Genomic DNA, 20,840 nt, shown 5'->3' with positions numbered 1-20,840 from the left:
GACACTCTGCACTACATTCATCAGACAAATGAATGAGTAATATTAACAGAGGTGCAAACAAAAAAATGCTTTGCAATCAGGGGACATAAAGGGATGGTTTTACTTTTTTTGTGGCCAAGACCAATATTCTATTACGCCTCTGTATTGCATGAATAATTTCATATACTTGTTGACTTTGAATTATATTTCCACTTATAAGGAAGAGCAAGTAGTCATCTAGACAACCGGATGACACCAAGTTCCTCTCCTGCAGACAGCAAAGCAAAATGACTGCTAACTTGTCTTTTCTTTTACTTATCAACTGTCACTATGTGTTATAAACACTATAAGTTGTTTTTTTCTCAGGATTTGGATTACACCGTGAATATTAAAGCCCCTGAACCAGAGGTGACATATCAACAAATAAGTTCAGCCGCTGAAGACCCTAATGGGGAGAATAATGCTGACCGTTATTATTGCAACAATTATGAATCTGCCTTAAAAACCTTAAAAGCACCATCAATGGATCCATGTGATCTCAGTGATGAAAAGGTCAATTTGACAGCTACAGTTAGCAGTGATGAAACTTGTGATAATGCCTTGGCTCTTGGCACTGAGGAAGGGACTAAGGTTACTGAAACACTGCCTTTTATGCCTGAACCTATCAATGCAGCCATTGCAGAAAACGTGCTCGATGCTCTTAAAGAAAATAGGGATAAGGATTTTACAGAAGAAGTTAATAGTGATTCAGTTTCTGAAAGGAAACTCAGAAATGCACACGATATCGCTAGGACACCTGTAAACAAGGTTAAGCAAACAAACTCTAACACAGTTCTAAGGATAACACCCCCTGAAAAAGTAGATGAGCAGAAGCTTAATCTGGATGAATTTCAGACTTCTCCAACTGAAGGCAAATCTACTATACTACTAAAGCCTCCAACCCCTCGCAGAAGTATCCGGAGAACTACTAAGGTATCTGACAATACCAACAATACCCTTCCACTTCCTACAACCCCTAAAAGAGGCAGTAGAAAAACCAAGGATAATCCTGAAAACTTAAGTACAACATTACCAATCCAACAAGAGGACCAACCATCCATTACTACCACAAGAATTTCTAGAAGAACTAAAAATTCTGCTTCTGATCAAACTCAGTCCACAGAAAGGGAAACCACTGTTACTGAAGAAATTGTAACAAAGATGCCAGCCTCTCCTGCTAGAACCCGCAGAGGAAAAGCTGCAGCATTGGATAACCACATAAATACAGGAGATATTGTGGATGTAAAAACTGTAATGCCGACAACACCTACTAGAATTACTAGATCGTCCAAAGTACTACAAGAGAGGGAAAGTGAATCAAACATTGAGAATGTTGAGACTGAACCACTTGTTTCTACACGTACAAGGGGACTAAGGAACAAACAAGTTGTGAATGAGTTGGTCAAACACTTTGAGCTTGGTGCCTCACAGGCTTCCAACAAACCTGACTCCAGCCCTCCTCATTCTCCTAAAAGGTTACTCTTAAGATGGTCTAGAGTCAAATCAGAAAATCAGATTGATAAAAAAGATACAGATGACAATATTGTCACAGCACAAGAGGTGATCACAGTCAATTCTAGAAAAACTGCAAAAAAGTCTATTGGTAAAACAGATATAGAGGCTTCTGCTGATGTCGATGAAGAGCAGAAGAGAACAACCCGTTCAACAAGGACTAAATCTAACATTGTTACAATGCCAGATGCCACTCCTGTTGAATTTGCATTCTCATCACTTACACCAAGACGTGGAAGAAAACCAAAAGGTTTGTTTAGACCTCCGTTTCCTGTTAAAATAATGGTTCCATGCTAAGAAACTTTAATGTTGACGCAACATGTGGATCATGGTACTACTGGGTAAAACTCTGATCCCCATAGAACCATCATGGTTTAGTAGACTCATACTATGTATAGGTGCTGAACCTGTGAAATAGTCCCTAACGTGCAGGAGTATTTCAGCCATCTGATATTCTCCATGATATCCGGCTTCTAGACAAATACATTTTTTCTTTAAAATTCTTTTTATTAGGAAATTTTTACAGTATAGCGAACAAGGGGTCTGGAAAGGGATGAAGGGAAAGGAAAGGCAACCAAATAAAGGGAAAGAGAAAATGGGGTAGGGAGGAAGAGTAAAGGAAATGAGGAAGATCGTCTTAACATAATTGCACCACAGTGTTCACATAGCAAGTGCAAAAACAACATAGAATGAAGTATAGATTAAAAGAATTCTGGCAAAGTAATAAAACATCATATAAAGAGTCTTCTCTTGCTTGGAGGAAAAATTGCGTTCCAAAAGGACCATTTGGAAAATGCATTGATTTTTAAAACCACTTATTTGTTTCATGAATCAAAAGTAAAAATGGAGATCAGAAACTTTTTGTAATATATCTTATTAGAGAAAAATGATTCTTTCTCCACTTATCAGCCACTTTGTTTCCCAGCACTGATGTATTCTCAATACTGCTCAAATCAGTCTACTGATCTGTCTGTGGTGAGATAACAAATTACACTTGCTGTTATAAAAGGGCAGGCAAGGGAAACTGTAGGGAAATAAAAGCCGAAAAGCACATGGGAAATTGCTGCATCTTCTAGTTCAGAGGTAAAAACTGCTGAAAATGCCTGTGCAAGTCATAATGGCTAGAAATAGTGTTCCTAATGTACTGTACCCTCATCAGTTTGTTCTGAAAGGTCACCTGAAAATGCAGTGAAACCATTAGTGTTTCACTTCTTTCTTTTGGGTGTCTGAAACATGTATGGTTTACAAAGCATTGGATGTAAAGTTTACTGTTGAACTGTTTGATTTTGTTAATTTGTAGGGGAAAGCTTGTCTACTTGTATATATACTAAAGCAGGGGTCCTCAAACTTTTTAAACAGGGGGCCAGTTCACTGTCCCTCAGACCATTGGAGGGCCGGAATATAGTTTTTAAAAAAACTATTAACAAATTACTATGCACACTGCACATATCTTATTTTGAAGTAAAAAAAAAAACAATACAGGAACAAATACAATATTTAAAATGAAGAACAAGTAAAGTTAAATCAACCGGTATTTCAATAGGTAGGTAACTGTACCCAATAGGCAGCATAGGTCCCCAATAGGCAGGTAAATATCCCCAATAGGCAGCATAGGTCCCCAATAGGCAGGTAAATGTACCCAATAGGCAGCATAGGTCCCCAATAGGCAGGTAAATATCCCCAATAGGCAGCATAGGTCCCCAATAGGCAGGTAAATGTACCCAATAGGCAGGTAAATATCCCCAATAGGCAGCATAGGTCCCCAATAGGCAGGTAAATGTACCCAATAGGCAGCATAGGTCCTTAATAGGCAGGCTGTTTCCCCCTTATAATGCCCTATGCAGGCTGTCCCCCCCCCCCCCCTTATTATGCCCCATGCAGGATTTCCCTTTCTCCCACCATATAATGCCCCGTGCAAGATATCACTCCCCTGTCTTTATAATGCCCCATTCAGGATGTCACCCCCCCCATATAATGCCCCATTCAGGATGTCACCCCCCCCCCATATAATGCCCCATTCAGGATATCACCCCCCCCATATAATGCCCCATTCAGGATATCACCCCCCCCATATAATGCCCCATTCAGGATATCACCCCCCCATATAATTCCCCATTCAGGATATCAACCCCCCATATAATGCCCCATTCAGGATGTCACCCCCCCCCATATAATGCCCTATTCAGGATGTCACCCCCTCCCCCCCCATATAATGACACATGCAGGATATCACTCCCCTGTCTTTATAATGCCCCATGCAGAACGTCACCCCCCCCCCCATATAATGCCCCATGCAGAACGTCACCCCCCCCCCATATAATGCCCCATTCAGGATGTCACCCCCCCCCCCATATAATGACCCATGCAGGATATCACTCCCCTGTCTTTATAATGCCCCATTCAGGATGTCACCCCCCCATATAATGACCCATGCTGGATATCACTCCCCTGTCTTTATAATGCCCCATTCAGGATGTCACCCCCCCCATATAATGCCCCATTCAGGATGTCAACCCCCCCCCATATAATGATACATGCAGGATATCACTCCCCTGTCTTTATAATGCCCCATTCAGGATGTCACCCCCCCCCCCCCCCCCATATAATGACCCATGCTGGATGTCACCCCCATATAATGCCCCATTCAGGATGTCACCCCCCCCCATATAATGCCACATGCAGGATGTCAACCCCCCCCCATATAATGATACATGCAGGATATCACTCCCCTGTCTTTATAATGCCCCATGCAGAACGTCACCCCCCCCCCATATAATGCCCCATTCAGGATGTCACCCCCCCAATATAATGACCCATGCAGGATATCACTCCCCTGTCTTTATAATGCCCCATGCTGGATGTCACCCCCATATAATGCCCCATTCAGGATGTCACCCCCCCCCCCCCCCCCCCATATAATGCCACATGCAGGATGTCACCCCTAATATTATGTCCCATGCCTCCATACATTAAAAAAAAAATCCAATACTCACCTCCCTCCTTGCCTGCTGCCGCTGCTCAGGTCCGGACTCCAGCGTCTCCGGCGTTGTCCCTCTCTGCGCTCCCTGTGACGGCTCAGGGGAGGGCGCGGTGTAAAGATGTCACCGCACCCTCTGATCTGAGACGTCTTAGGGAGCGCAGACCAGGAAGACAGCGGCTCTGCGGAGGCACGGGGAGAGGTAAGTATCCGCCTGCCGGGGCTCTGAGAAAGCTGGGGGAAGGGCGGGCGCTGACACCGCTCTCCCCTGCCCACAGCCCGGCGGGCCGGATAAAAGTCCTCCGCGGGCCGTAGTTTGAGGACCCCTGTACTAAAGTATGGCCTGTTAAATTGTATCCTTCAGTTGAGGTTTTAAAACTGTGTATTTGCAGCTAATAGCAATTCCTAACTGTTACAGCAGTTCTGTGCATGTGGGAACTACCTGTAGTACAACACATGGGTGCAGAAATCCCACACATATATTGTTTCATAGACACGCTGCATTCATTTAATCATTTAAAGCTTTGCTAGAGGAACATTTGCGATATTGGTGGGCTCCTACTCTTCATCCATGGCTGTAGTTACGAAACGAGACACAAGATGCAACTTGACCACAGAAGATGTATTGCGTTTTAGAGTTGGTAGAGAAGTATAAGGCCTTAAAGGGAACCTGTCACCCCCTGGGCGATATCAGACCTCTACTATGGGCATACAGGTTATAGAAAAGTAACTCTATACTACCTGTATGGCCCATAGTAGAGGTCTGATGGGAATCTGTCCCCCCTGGGCGATATCAGACCTCTACTATGGGCATACAGGTTATAGAAAAGTAACTCTATACTACCTGTATGGCCCATAGTAGAGGTCTGATGGGAACCTGTCACACCCCCGGTGATATCAGACCTCTACTATGGGCATGCAGGTTATAGAAAAGTAACTCTATACTACCTGTATGGCCCATAGTAGAGGTCTGATGGGAATCTGTCCCCCCTGGGCGATATCAGACCTCTACTATGGGCATACAGGTTATAGAAAAGTAACTCTATACTACCTGTATGGCCCATAGTAGAGGTCTGATTGCAGAGAAAAGCGCTTTAATAAATTCTTTTTTCCACAGGCTTGGCGTCCGGGGGACACCAAGCAATCCCCGCCTATCTGCTTATTATTCCCTCAAATCCCCACCTCTCTGCTTAATTATCATATCCCCCCCCCTTCCCTGCACGTCACAGGGCCCTGTGACAGACCCTGTGACGTGCACTGTGCTCCCTGACTTCCGGGCATGCGCAGAGGGCCGCTCACATAGAGCGCGCTTTGCTTCATCCCGGCCCCGTCTACCTGTGCTCTGCGCCGCAGGTTTCTATTGCGCAGGCGCCGGAAAGTGACAATGACCCCCGGCGCCTGCGCAATAGAGCCCTGCGGCGCAGTGCGCGTAGAGACGGGGCCGGGATGAAGCAAAGCGCGCTCTATGTGAGCGGCCCTCTGCGCATGCCTGGAAAGTCAGCGAGCACAGTGCACCACACAGGGTCCTGTGACATGCAGGGGAGTGGGGGGATATGATAATTAACCAGAGAGGCTGGGATTTTGGGGAATAATAAGCACATAGACGGGGTTTGCTTGGAGTTCCCGGACGCCAAGTCTGTACAAAATAGAATTGATTAAAGTGGTTTTCTCTGCAATCAGACCTCTGCTATGGGCCATACAGGTATGTATAGATTTATTTTTCTATACCCTGCATGGCCATAGTTGAGGTCTGATATCGCCCAGGGGGTGACAGATTCCCATCAGACCTCTGCTATGGGCCATACAGGTATGTATAGATATATTTTTCTATACCCGGTATGCCCATAGTTGAGGTCTGATATCGCCCAGGGGGGTGACAGATTCCCTTTAAATGTCTGTTTTATTTCATCAGCATTTTGAATCGGACATTCCTCAGTTTTTGGTCATTATGTCCCTTTTTACAGTCAGTGTTTCAGCAGTAATTTTCTTGTATGCATTAAAAAAATCACAGCCTTTTCTACCTTCCAAATGTTAAAAACTGCATATTGATAGCATTTTCAGATCCATATATTTGTATTGATTGGATTTTATCCGTGATTTTAAACTAAATCAGACACACAAAAACGTGATCCTCACCATAGACTATTAGGCTATGTGCATATGTTGCCATTTTTGCTGCGTTTTTCAGTGCAGATTTGTCACAACCTGAAGGATTTCCTGAAGCCAGCAAAGTGAATGAGAATCCTGAAGTCTCATGCAGACATTGCTTATTTGTGACTTGCAGATTTGGTGCAGCTTTAAATCTGCAGCATGTCAATTATTTCAGTGTAAGGGTACGTGCGCACAATCAGTAATCGCTGCGGATTGGAAGCAGCGCACTAGCGCTGCGTGCAATCCGGAGTGGCCAGATGTTACAGTATAGTGGATGGGATTTCAAGATATCCCATTCCCACTATGCGTCTCTGTGCACCTGCGGATCACCCTCGGACATGCGGTGCGTCTTTCCAGACCACAGCATGTTAATTTCTCTTGCAGAGCCGCTAGTCTCCGCAACAGAAATTAGATCACTACAATTTATTGATTGCGGTGAATCCGCATGGTTCAATTTACACATGCGGATTCACCTGCGTGCAGCGATTTGGACGCAGCATAAAGTATGCTGCTTTCAAAGTTTTGCCAGTCCCAACCGTGTGCACATACCCCCTAGGCTGTGTGCACATGTTGCAGATTTAGTGCTTTCTTTTGTTGTGGGGTTTTTTGTGCGCGAATTTGTGATAAAACCTGGTGCTAGCAAAGTGAATGAGAAACCTGAAGTGTCATGCACACGTTGAGTATTTTTGACTTGCAGGTCTGGTGCAGAAAATAATCTGCAGCATGTCAATTCTCTGTGCGTTTTTGCCTGCGTTTTTCAACCATTGAATGCACTGAAAAAACTAGGCAAAATCGCAACATTTTTGATGCTGCGTTTTCCTGCCAAGAGATACAGAATTTTCTGCACCAAATACTCAACGCGTGCACACCCTTAGGCTGTGTGCACACTGTTCGTTTTAGCAACATTTTTTCCGCTCAGAATTGGGCAAAAAACACTAGTCAGGATTTGCAATGCGTTTAAAACTGCTGCATGTCAACTTTGTGTGGTTTTGCCTAATTCCCTTTGCCCATGTCACCTGTAAACAATAATAAACCATTATATACTCACATATCTGCCATAATCCCGAGTGTCCCACGGCAATCAGATCATCCAGGAGTGTGATCGCTCCCGGCAGTGTATAGCGCTGATCTGCCGGGAGAGAGGTCACCAGAGTACAAATCAGCTGATGAGCTCCGGTGACCTCACTCACTGCACCGTTGCTGTGTCAGAAAATTCTCATGCAGCGGTGATGCCGTGAGGTCACCAGAGCTTATCAGCTGATTGAACTCCGGTGACTTCTCTCCCTGCAGCTCAGTGCTGTGCACTGTCACAGGAGCGATTTTATACTCCTGTGTCCATGTGTAGCCTGCTGTGACTGCTCTAGAACTGACCCAAATCTTCATGGGACACTGTGGATAATGTCATCACCTCGAACAGATGAGGGATGGTTGTGGTTTTATTTTATTTTTTTCAGGTGACTGGCTTCAACGGATTGGACGTTAGGTGAGTATTTTTATTTTCTGTTTCTTTTACAGATGACAATGGCTTCAGGGGATTAGGCGTTAGGTAAATATAACTGTTTATTTTTAAATAAATGATTAAAACCATGTGGACTTTTATTTCAAATAAAGGATTTTTTTCAGTCCGTGTGTTTTTCAAAACCATACTATGTGGTTAGTAATGGGGGTGTCTTATAGACGCCCGGTTTTACTAACCTGGGCTTCATGCCAGCTGCTAATGCAAGGCTGACATAAACCCCAACATTATTACCCCACTTGCCACCGCCACAGGGCAAGTGGGAAGAGCGGAGACTAAGCACCAGATTTGGAGCATCTTACGGATGCGCAATTTCTAGGGCTGATACTATTAGCCTCGGAGGGAGCCAGTATCCATGGCCCCTTCCTTGGCTATTAATATCTGCTCACAGCTGTCTGTTTAGCCTTTGCTGGTCAGATTTTATATGGGGACCCTACGTCAATTTTTTTCAGGGGTCCTTCTTGTATCTAGCCAGTAAACGCTAAGGTAACAGCTGTGGGCTGTTAATAGGCAGGGAACATTTTTGGCTAATTGCCCCTTCCCTGCCTAGTAATATAAGCCCCCAGGTTTCCCTCTGCTGGATATGAAAATGACGCGGGAGCCCACACCATTTATTTTACTTAATTCATTTTATTTCATAAGAAATCCCATGCCCACTGCTTGTTTTTGACGCTGTGTAAACTCACCCGCAGCATGTCAATTTGCAGATTTTGACCGATTGAAATGTCATTACATACAGTGGATCCACATGTACTGACAAAACAAGTGCAGCATTAGAATGCAGCATTTTGGGCATAGTCCAAGCGCGCTGCTGGTTCCTGATCGTGGGGACGTACCCTATAAAGGCTTAACCAAACAGCTGTGAGCTGTTAATAGCCAGGGGACATATTGGCCTAATAGCTCTTTCTAAGCTAAAAAATACCAGCCTTCCGCTGCCCCAGAAATGACACTTCATATTTAATGTTCCAATTCTGGCACTTAGCCCAGATTCTTCCTGATGCATCAGGGTAATGGGATTAGGTGTCGCTGACATAAAGCCCAAGGTTTAGTAATGAAGAGGTGTCAGCTAGACACCCTTATTACTAAATTTGTAAGTAAACCGTGAAATAAACATACACGCCAAGAATAAAACACTTTATTTGAAATAAAACCGACACATTCTTATCCCCTTCACGACATGCGCCGTACATGTACAGCGCATGTCGTGTCTCCCCTTTTGGTGCGGGCTCCGGTGCTGAGCCTGCACCTTTCCGGGCAAATGACAGCTGATCTGGACATGCCCCTAACAGCCGCAGGTGGAATCGCGATCTACCCTCAGCTGTTAACATGATAAATGCCGCTGTCAAATTCTGACAAAAGCATTTAACATGATCATGCCGGAAGCGTGTCACATGATCGGGGGTCTCCGATGGGTTGTCATGACAACCCGGAGTCTACAGGAGACCTCTGTGGTTGTCATAGCCAATCTGCTATGAGCGCCACTCGGTGGCCGGCGTTCATAGCCGATGAGCAGTTTTGTTACACATAGCGGGACTAATGCCCTGCTATGTGTAACACAGGTGATCGGAAGATGGAGACTATTGAAGCAAGTAAAAAGTAGAAAAAAAATGTTTTTAAAAGTTTAAATCACTCCCACCCCCACTTTTGCCCTATTCAAAATAAAACCATAAAAAAATCAAATATACACATATTTGGTATCCCGCTTTCAGAAGCGCCCGATCTATCAATATAAAAAAAGTGTTCATCAGATCGGTAAATGGCGTAACGAGAACAAAAATCCAAATGCCAGAATGAAATTTTTTTTTAGTCGCCGCAACATTGCAATAAAATGCAATAACAGGTTATCAAAAGATCGTATCTACACCAAAGTGGTATCAATAAAAACATCAGCTCGATGCACAAAAAATAAGCCCTCACCCAGTCCACGAAAAATAGTCTCGACTGGTCTCGGAAAATGGCGCCTTTTTTTTTTTTTTTATAACAAAGTTTGGATTTTTTTTTCCACTCAAATAAGAGAACATATACATATTTGGTATCTACGAACTCGTATTGACCTGTAGAATCATAATGGCAAGTGAGTTTTAGCTTTGAGTGAACATGGTAAAAAAAAGGCGGAATTGCACTTTTTTGCAATTTCGCCGCACTTGGAATTTTTTTCCTGTTTTTCAGTACACAATATGGTAAAACCAATGGTGTCGTTCAAAAGTGCAACTCGTCTTGCAAAACACAAGCCCTCACATGGACATGTTGAAAAAAAATAAAAGTTATGGCTCATGGAATAAGGTGCGCAAAACCAGAGAAGGGTTAAAGCGATGTCCCACGTATCTTTTTTCAAATATCTTTAGCTCCAAAAGGCATTCCTTGCTGTAAAAAAAAGCGCATGCAAAAACCGTGCTTTTTTTCTGCCAAGAGATGCAGAAATATCTGCACCCAAATACTGAACGTGTGCACATACACTTATGGCTGCATGATCTATTTGTGATTATGGAGACCATGTTAAACAGATGTCTGAATGAGACTTTACTGGTTCATCTAAGGCACCAAGTTTTAGGTTTAGCATAGTTTTGTTTAAACATTATCTTACAGTTAGAATGATAAATGTTACATTTGTGTGCTGATTCCCAGTTACTCTGCATCATCACCCAGAGCCGCACTAACGGCTCAGCTAGTTCTGTGCTGTCATTTTTTCACTGAATTTTATGTACATGCATAAGAGACAAAAGGACAGTGAAAAAAGCGCACCAAAAAACAAGCAAAAAAGCAAGAAAATCCTGAACAAACCTCCTGGCAAGAGATCAGGTTTTGCTGCAGAAAAAAAAACCACGCAGCAAAAAACGCAATGTGTGAACATAGCCTCATCTAAATTGTGTGTAAAACTCCATGTTCACACTGGAGAAGCCGCCCCAGGAAGCTTTATGGAGCAGATTTGATGCCTCCAACACCTACTACATATCTGCTGCATGTGAGCAGAACTCTAGCTATATGAGTGCCGCTCATTTATGTAGAATGTAACTCTGGATCAATAATCGGGATAATTAAGTGGCATTTACAAACCAAACTTTTCTTATGTTATCAATAATGGGTGAACCTACACTTCTGGCTACATTAATTTGTGAAACCTGATGGGGAAGAAACCAGTTTGTTCCAATCTTGTGTCTTCAGGTCCAACAAATAAACTAGAAAAAAAGCCGCTGTGTTGCTGTTTTCATAAATTTCAATCTTTGTGCTCCATGGGCACATTTTTAGCTTTCCAGTACTTTAAAAAACATGGACATACTTGTAACAATAACTGAACAGCTATTTCTCACGTAATGAACTTGTTTGTTCCCTCTGCAGCTCAGCAAACAGCTCTCCTTATTTCTCCCACTAAGACGCCAGCACCAATAGCTTCAGAGTACCTGTTTTCTCCACCATCTCGAAGTACAAGGAGGACAACAAGGACAAAACTCTCTACCAGTGTAATGCTGGAAGAAAAGGTCGGATATCATTGTTTTATGTTGCTGGGCTTTCCTTTCCTTTTACATTGCAGAAAATCTTAAGCCCTAATTATGCGTTTCCCTAATTTTTAGGATGTAACTGTTAAGGAGTCGCATGAAATAGCTCATGTTCCTGACACACCAGAACTAAAGCGACCAAGAGGCAGACCTTCAAAATGCCGAGTAAAGGAAGACGACCAGTAAGTATTTGTTGTAGTGTTTTCCTTCCTTCTTAATTTCGGTAAAATCATCTAACCTGTTACATATATACACACTTTTGGGCCTGATTCATCAATGTGTAACCACCAGAATTCAGCCTTAAAATACCTTAGATGTTGCAGTTTTCACAGCAGTTTTGGCCGCTACACCAAATTACTTGGAACTGGGGCGAGACAGAATATTGCAACACCTGCTTGACAAATTTATTACAAATTGCTCATACCTTACAGCAGAAATGTTACTTCAGTTTGTCTGGATTCGCGATCTAATCCAATTGGAGTCATATTATTAAAATCTAACTATTATTAGTTCTATTAAGAAATAAGGTGATTCTGAATCACAAATATCTAGAAATGTTGTACCAAATGTAGTCTGTGAATGCTGTATTAAATATTAGTCTCAATTATGAAAGTCTTCTCCCATGAGCGACTAACATTAACTCCCTTTTTTAAAAGTTTGTTCCCATTAATAGTTAGTGGGTCCTATATTATTTGATTCTATACGTTATCTAATCAACCAGTCTCAGTTGTGAGACCATCTATTCCCATATCGCACTCTCATCAGTGGATCATTATTGGTTGGCTAGTAAATATGTAGCATTGAGAGTGATCCAGTTATGAACTCCCTGATCACTTCCTATGTAAGAACAGACTAGCACATTCAAACATTGGCACTGGAGATAAAGCCCTACGCTTTTCTTCAATGATTGATTACTGCTTTGAGTATATAAACAGTATAAAATGCGCAGTAATCCATGAGAACGTATTGGCATGATTGCTGGCTGGAGTAGCATATTTGGCAAGATGCATGTCCGTGATGAGGTGTACCGAATTCATAAGGGGTTTGCACATTTTAATTCTGCACACCCATCATTAAGACTGGTGTACAAAATTCCAGTTTTAATGAATCTGGCCCTTTATTCTGACAGGGTAAGTATGCTTAACAGCAGATGCTAAAATATATTTGTGCCACCTCCATGGGATGGCTTCAATAAGGCACATTGGTGATTGACAGCAGTCTTGCGTGTTAGTCTACTTTTCCACTCCTCATCTTTTTTTATAGTCAGTGGCTTTAGGAGCAATGTCCATTACCTTATACTGTTGGGCGCCGTCAGTGTTCATGTCTGGCATTTCAAACATCACCCTTCACCAAGTTATATAGAGAAGTCTATAGAAAGCTATAATAAAATTATTAAACTGATTATGGACTTAAAGCAACTAAACCACTGCTAAGAAAAAAGGACTATTAGGATATCACCTAGGGATCTGCTTTACCAGTAGAATCTGGCATTACTGATTGACGTCTATTTAATAGGAGCAAAATATCTAGGTGGTCTGACCTGATTGCTGAAAATTTACGGATTATAGAATAAAGGGGAAGAGGGAAAAAATACAAGGAATAGGTTTGCAGAAAATAAATGTTTCAATTTTGACAGTTTTTTATGAACACCTATTTATTAATTCCATTAAAGGGATTGTCTGGTTTAAAATGAAAAGTGTGCAGTCACTCTGTGCGACTGCAGACTTGTGAATCCTCCCAGGGCACGCACTGTGTGTTGTGAGGATTCGTCGTTTCCTGCCCCGGAAACGGCGGTAAGGTACTCTACATGCATTCTCCATGGCAAAACCCATCTAGTGGGCGCGACCTCGCTCAATACAGTTGTATTGAGCGAGGTCGCGCCCACTAGACTGGTTCAGCCTGGAAGCATGCATATTACATACCTGACCGCTGTTCCCGGAGCAGAGAACGGCGAATCTTCGCAGCACACAGTGCGTGCCCTGGGAGGATTCACAAGTCTGCAGTCTCAGTCATACCTGACCACTTCGGCACCCACCATCCGATTCACTTTTCTGCATCGCTGCGTGCTGTTTCTCCGGTCTCTTCACCATAGACCAGTAATTCCATACAACAAGACCTTATGACATGCAGTGACCTGCGGTCTGGATGTGTCCTGAAGTCCTAATCCATAGTGAATAGGCCTTAGAAGCAACGCGCAATGGCAAAAAGAGGAGGATCAGACAATAGCCGGAGAGGTCAGCTTTAATCATGTGTGTTTTTGTTTAACAGGCATACGTAATTAGGGGTCATACGTAAGTTGGATGTTTGGAAGTCGGGGACTTCCTCTATACTACTTAAACTTATTTTGTTGTTCAAAGTCTGGATATAGTATATCATTAATACTGTAATATATTCACTCATGCTTCTTATACAGATTTCTCCATATAATACACTGTATCAAAGTTCCTGAACATTTCAATTTGTAGGAAATAAAGTGCAACATTGTTCTCTATTGGGTGGCACTTCAATAACTGTCTCAATCATATTGCTATCCTTTAAAGGATCAATACACACTAGCTATTGAACCCGTTCTACGCCCTGGTGGCGAGCATTTTTATTGGTATATGGTCTCCCATGCTGGTATGTCCTGCCCCCTCCTGTCCCCACCATCCTATCCTGGTATGCATGGCACTCCTCACCCCCAATCCTGGTATGCATGGCACCCCTCACCCCCCCAATCCTGGTATGCATGGCACCCCTCACTCCTATCCTGGTATGTATGTATGGTACCCCTCACCCCCCCCCCCCAATCTTTGTATGCATGGCACCCCTCATCCCCCAGTCCTGGTATGCATGGCACCCCTCATCCCCCAGTCCTGGTATGCATGGCACCCCTCATCCCCCAGTCCTGGTATGCATGGCACCCCTCATCCCCCAGTCCTGGTATGCATGGCACCCCTCATCCCCCAGTCCTGGTATGCATGGCACCCCTCATCCCCCAGTCCTGGTATGCATGGCACCCCTCATCCCCCAGTCCTGGTATGCATGGCACCCCTCATCCCCCAGTCCTGGTATGCATGGCACCCCTCATCCCCCAGTCCTGGTATGCATGGCACCCCTCATCCCCCAGTCCTGGTATGCATGGCACCCCTCATCCCCCAGTCCTGGTATGCATGGCACCCCTCATCCCCCAGTCCTGGTATGCATGACACCCCTCATCCCCCAGTCCTGGTATGCATGGCACCCCTCATCCCCCAGTCCTGGTATGCATGGCACCCCTCATCCCCCAGTCCTGGTATGCATGGCACCCCTCATCCCCCAGTCCTGGTATGCATGGCACCCCTCATCCCCCAGTCCTGGTATGCATGGCACCCCTCATCCCCCAGTCCTGGTATGCATGGCACCCCTCATCCCCCAGTCCTGGTATGCATGGCACCCCTCATCCCCCAATCCTGGTATGCATGGCACCCCTCATCCCCCAATCCTGGTATATATGTATGGTACCCCTCACCCCCCCAATCCTGGTATGCATGGTCCCCTCGCCCCCAATCCTGGTATGCATGGTCCCCTCGCCCCCCAATCCTGGTATGCATGGTCCCCTCGCCCCCCAATCCTGGTATGCATGGTCCCCTCGCCCCCCAGTCCTGGTATGCATGGCACCCCTCGCCCCCCAGTCCCGTTATGCATGGCACCCCTCACCCCCCCAATCCTGGTATGCATGGTCCCCTCGCCCCCCAATCCTGGTATGCATGGTCCCCTCGCCCCCCAATCCTGGTATGCATGGTCCCCTCGCCCCCCAATCCTGGTATGCATGGTCCCCTCGCCCCCCAATCCTGGTATGCATGGTCCCCTCGCCCCCCAATCCTGGTATGCATGGTCCCCTCGCCCCCCAATCCTGGTATGCATGGTCCCCTCGCCCCCCAATCCTGGTATGCATGGTCCCCTCGCCCCCCAATCCTGGTATGCATGGTCCCCTCGCCCCCCAATCCTGGTATGCATGGTCCCCTCGCCCCCCAATCCTGGTATGCATGGTCCCCCCGCCCCCCAATCCTGGTATGCATGGTCCCCTCGCCCCCCAATCCTGGTATGCATGGTCCCCTCACCCACCCCCCAATCCTGGTATGCATGGTCCCCTCACCCCCCCCCCCCAATCTTTGTATGCATGGTACCCCTCAGCCCCCCCCCCAATCTTTGTATGCATGGTACCCCTCAGCCCCCCAATCTTTGTATGCGTTCTACCCCTCACCCCCCCCCCAATCTTTGTATGCATGGTACCCCTCACCCCCCCCCCCCCCAATCTTTGTATTCGTGTTACCCCTCATCAGTTTCACGCTGTACGCATACAAAAAAATAAACACTTATACTCGCCTTTCTTCCTTGTGCTCCAGCGCTGCTGTGTCCTGTTCTGCCGGAGGCCGGTGGAGGAGTGCGGCGCGTGCCCATACCGCGCTGTCCGGCGCCATTTTGCTGTAGACACACTGTAAATGTGTCTTCAGTAAAATGCCGCCGGATAGCTCTATGCGCATGTGCCGATTCCGATGCCTCACTCCTGCCCCGATCTCTGGGTCAAGAGAGGCGCCGCAGCAGCGCTCCTCCCGGTCAGGTAAATATGGCGCTGAAGATCGTGGTATGTGCTCAGTGTCTACGCATACCGTGATCTCCGGTGCCATACCCTCCTCTTACCTGTAACGGCTGGATGCGTTCTTCTGTCTGGAGCCAGACTGCACAGGCGTGTCGCGCTTGCACAGTCTATCGAGGCTTCAGACAGAGGGACACTTGTAGTGTTATATTATAGATATCAAGTGATGCTTAAAATCGCTTGGAAAAGCGCATGTAAAAACGCCTAAACGCTTCTCCCTGGCAGAAAAACCGCATGTAAAATCTGTATGCCTTTTTCTGCCAGGGAGAGGAAAAAACGCTCAGGAAATTTCTGCTTAAAGTCTGCATCATGGGCACATACCCTTATAGTCCGAAAAATACCGTATTTTAATATTTTATTTAATTAACAAAATAACTTTCATTTTATTCACTTTCTTTACTCCCAGACCCTTTTCTCCCCCTTTTTTTCTCATTTATTCTATATTTATTCTAAGTGGTATATGCTAATGTGAATAGTGTAATAACAAAGGTGGGATTTCTGCTCTGAGACTCTCACGGTATGCATACACTAACATTTTACAGTTTTGGGAACACTTATGTACTAAGTGAACTAACATCTGGATGTAAATTTGGTAGTTTGACGCAGTATTGAGAGATGGTGCTCACCAATATGACAAAGGGGATACGGGATTCGAAAAAAAAAAAGTGCCTAACCACAGACAGGCAGGTAGTTGCGATGTACCTTTCTGTTGTGCCCAAAGCAGTCACAGGCTTCTACTGAGGTCACCGCAGCAGAGCAGCAGTTTCTCCTCCTGTTGACAGGACGGGACCACTGGTGTCATGCTGATTGACAGCTGGCGCTCTGCTGCCTATTTGGGGGAAGCCGGCCGTCAATCAGCATGACACCAGTGGTCCCGTCCTGTCAACAGGAGGAGAAACTGCTGCTCTGCTGACAGGGGGAAGCAGACTCTCCAGCAGGAGCGGTCAATGACCGGCGCCGCGTACAACAGGCAGGTAGTAGCCTGATTCAGCAACTTCATTCCTATTTTTAATGTCCCAGATATCCCCTTTAATGAACTTAATGAAATGGTTTGCTCTCTGTCCTCCACACTACTTTCTCCAAATGTATGAGCTATATGGACCTACTCTGCTGTCTTTACCAGAAACGTCAAAGGGCTCGTTTGATATGATTCTGTATATATTTGCATTTTAGACACATTGAACATAGTAAGTTTTGGCTAATAAGTTTTAGAAGGGGCACAGTAAAGGATATTCAGATGTGACTTTTTTCACATCTGTGGTGCAGTTTCCATAAGTAACTGCAACCACTACCCAGTGTCAGATTATTTATTTGACCTCAATAGCACCCCCCACTGGCCTTGTTGATTTCTAATGGGCACTGTTGTGGTGTTCCTCACTTTTGATAGTGCTGCATGCAGAGTTATTCGTCCTGTGTCTACTATGTGTCTGCTATGGCAATCCGTGATGCAGAGCCATACCTGTATACATAGAAAATGTTAACACATCGTTGTTCACTATAGGCATGTAATGTACTTACTACTCCTGTGCACTTCAACTTGTTACTTCTGGAATATTATAGGGCAGAAGATCACCCTCCTATAAAGATTCAGCTGCTGTCACCCCCAGAAAAGGCAACTGGTGATTCAGAAAGTACAAAGCCTTCATCTTTAAAATCTAAAGCTTCTGATCGAAAGCAGTCCAGGAAAACCAGGAGAAGGAAAATTATATCAAAACCAGTCAATCGCAGGAACATCAGATGATTGATGAACGTTGTTGATTTTAATGTGCTGTGTAAAATAAAATAAACTGTGTAAAATATTAAAATCGGCTCACTGGGAAGAATAATTTATATAAATTATTGTAAATGGTCTTAAAAGCTTGAAGTTTAATATTTCATTAGAATTTTCTTCCCATTTTTTCTATTTTGTATCGTTTTGTAAAAAATTTATCTATAGCTTCTTAATATGTTAAATAAATGAGAGAATTAACAATATTTTACTTTTATTATAAAACTCAGTTTCATTTTCTTAACTTAATCATTGTTTTCCATAATGACTCTCTGAAATTTACTGCATCCTTGACCTTTTTAAGGCAAAGGCCATAAATCCACTTAATGTAAATGTTGCATTTTTTCTGATGTGTTATTTTGTGCACAGAAAGTCTGCTACATTTTAAAGGAACATTCACACGGTTTTTGAAAGTTGGTCCATTAAAAAAAACCTGCAATATCACTTAAATGCTTGAGACTCTTCCTATTCATTTCTATTGTAGAACCTGTTTACTGTTTCTATATGCAGTTTTTTTCCGCTTCAGGTTTTAAAAAATGTTTGGTGGAATAAAAGTGCATGACACTACTTTTGAAGTGGCTTCTGATGACATCCGATCCAAACTACTAGACACTGTGAATCAAATAGCTGCAACAAAGTAAAAGTTTTCAAAACACTTCAATAACTCTTCAAAAATACTTACAAAAATACTTACAAGATTGTCCCATAAACAAAGTGTATTTTAATCAATGTCTATTGGTATAATAATAAGTTCCACAATTTGATTTGTTAAAATGTTCCTGTGCTGAGATAATCTTATAAATGTGCACATGCTACATACTATTAAATGGCTGTGTCTGATCATACCACAGCACCTTGCTAGGGAAGGATACAAAAAAGTATACGGACAGGACAGCATGGGATTGCAGCGGATTCTTTTTGTGAGGCAAAACATTTCCTTACCTGTTTTATTACAGGAATCAGTTCTTTTGCTGCGTCTCTAGCACTCTACTCATATTGGAAATCAAGTCAGTGACACCTAATGTCAGCTTACTTGATTTATGATGAACTCCACACCCACGCACAAAGACGGCCACACACTGGACCTCATCTTCACCCGCCTCTGTTCCCTATCTAACCTCTCTAGCTCACCTCTCCCTCTTTCTGACCACAACCTACTCACATTCTCTTCTCTCTCCTCTCCAGGGCAACAATCCCCACTCCACAAAGTTGCATACCCTCGCAGACATCTCAAACACCTTGACCTACACTCACTCTCTGAATCCCTCCTCCCTCTTACAGACATTAGTTCCTTACATGATGCAGATGTTGCTGCCACTTTATACAACACCACAACCGCTGCAGCTCTCGATTCGGTCGCCCCCCCTCACACATACCAAGGCTCGCACAATCAACAGACAACCGTGGCACACCAGCCTAACTGAAGAACTGCGACGGGCCTCCAGGGTTGCTGAACGTAGATGGAAAAGGTCCCAGTCCAATGAGCACTTCATCGCATTCAAACAGTCCCTCACTACCTTCAAGTCCACATTCACTGCAGCAAAACAAACATACTTCTCATATCTTCCCTGTCTCACAACCCTAAACAACTATTCAACACCTTCAACTCTCTCCTCCCCCAGTGCCTCCTCCCTCTCCTCTTATTTCAGCCAAAGACTTTGCCTCATTCTTTAAGTAGAAGATTGACACCATCAGACAAAGCTCTTGCCTAAAGCCCCGACAGCCCCTCCCCACACCTACTCAACCCTCTTCCTCCAAAACCACCTTCTCCACCATTTCTGAAGATAAACTTTCCTCTTTACTCTCCAAATCACACTTCACCACCTGTGAACTTGACCCAATCCCATCCCACCTCATCCCAAACCTTACCACTATCTTCATCCCAACCCTAGCCCACCTCTTCAACCTGTCACTAACAACTGGTGTCTTCCCCTCATGCTTCAAACATGCCTCAATCTCACCCATCCTCAAAAAACCCTCCCTTGACCCATCCTCTGTGTCTAGCTATCGCCCCATATCACTTCTCCCCTATGCCTCAAAACTACTGGAACAACATGTCCACTCTGAGCTGTCCTCCCACCTCTCCTCCTGCTCCCTGTTCGACCGCCTACAATCTGGTTTCCGACCGCACCATTCTACTGAAACTGCACTGACTAAAGTCACCAATGACCTACTAACCGCCAAAGCTAAGCGACACTACTCTGTCCTCCTCCTCCTAGACCTGTCATCTGCCTTTGACACAGTGGACCATTCCATATTACTACACTCTCTCATCTCTCGGCATCACAGACTTGGCCCTATCCTGGATCTCCTCATACCTAACAGACAGGACATTCAGTGTCTCCCACTCACACACCACCTCCTTATCTCGCCCCCTATCTGTCGGTGTCCCCCAAGGTTCAGTTCTAGGACCGCTGCTCTTCTCCATCTACACCTTAGGCCTGGGACAGCTCATAGAATCTCATGGCTTTCATTATCACCTCTATGCTGATGACACACAGATCTACCTCTCTGGACCCGATATCACCTCCTTACTAACCAAAATCCCACAATGTCTGTCTGCTATCTCATCCTTCTTCTCTGCCAGATTTCTAAAACTTAACATGGACAAAATGGAATTCATCATCTTTCCGCCATCTCATTCAACCCCCCCAACTGACCTATCTATCAACGTCTATGGCTGCCCACTCTCCCCAGTCCCTCAAGCTCACTGCCTTGGGGTAACCCTGGACTCAACTCTCCTTCAAACCACATATCCAAGCCCTTTCCACTTCCTGCCGATTCCA

General features: G+C 44.6%; 1 protein-coding gene across 1 annotated transcript in view; it reads left to right on the top strand.

The window, feature by feature from the left end:
- Positions 1–18,504, top strand: part of LOC141273766 (protein ELYS-like) — a 111,474-nt gene extending 92,970 nt beyond the window's left edge. The window contains exons 31-34 of the mRNA XM_073686104.1: positions 346–1,780; positions 11,511–11,650; positions 11,744–11,850; positions 17,847–18,504. Coding sequence (XP_073542205.1) covers positions 346–1,780; positions 11,511–11,650; positions 11,744–11,850; positions 17,847–18,027 — 1,863 coding nt within the window. The 3' untranslated portion in view covers positions 18,028–18,504. The remainder of the gene's footprint in view (positions 1–345; positions 1,781–11,510; positions 11,651–11,743; positions 11,851–17,846) is intronic.
- Positions 18,505–20,840: the final 2,336 nt, after the last annotated feature.

Source organism: Phyllobates terribilis, unplaced genomic scaffold (assembly GCF_046119375.1).
Source record: "Phyllobates terribilis strain yellow unplaced genomic scaffold, ASM4611937v1 Scaffold_5__5_contigs__length_657084704, whole genome shotgun sequence".
Classification (NCBI taxonomy): domain Eukaryota; kingdom Metazoa; phylum Chordata; class Amphibia; order Anura; family Dendrobatidae; genus Phyllobates; species Phyllobates terribilis.
Note: the sequence above shows the minus strand (reverse complement) of the source record. Positions and strands in the feature narration are given on the sequence as shown.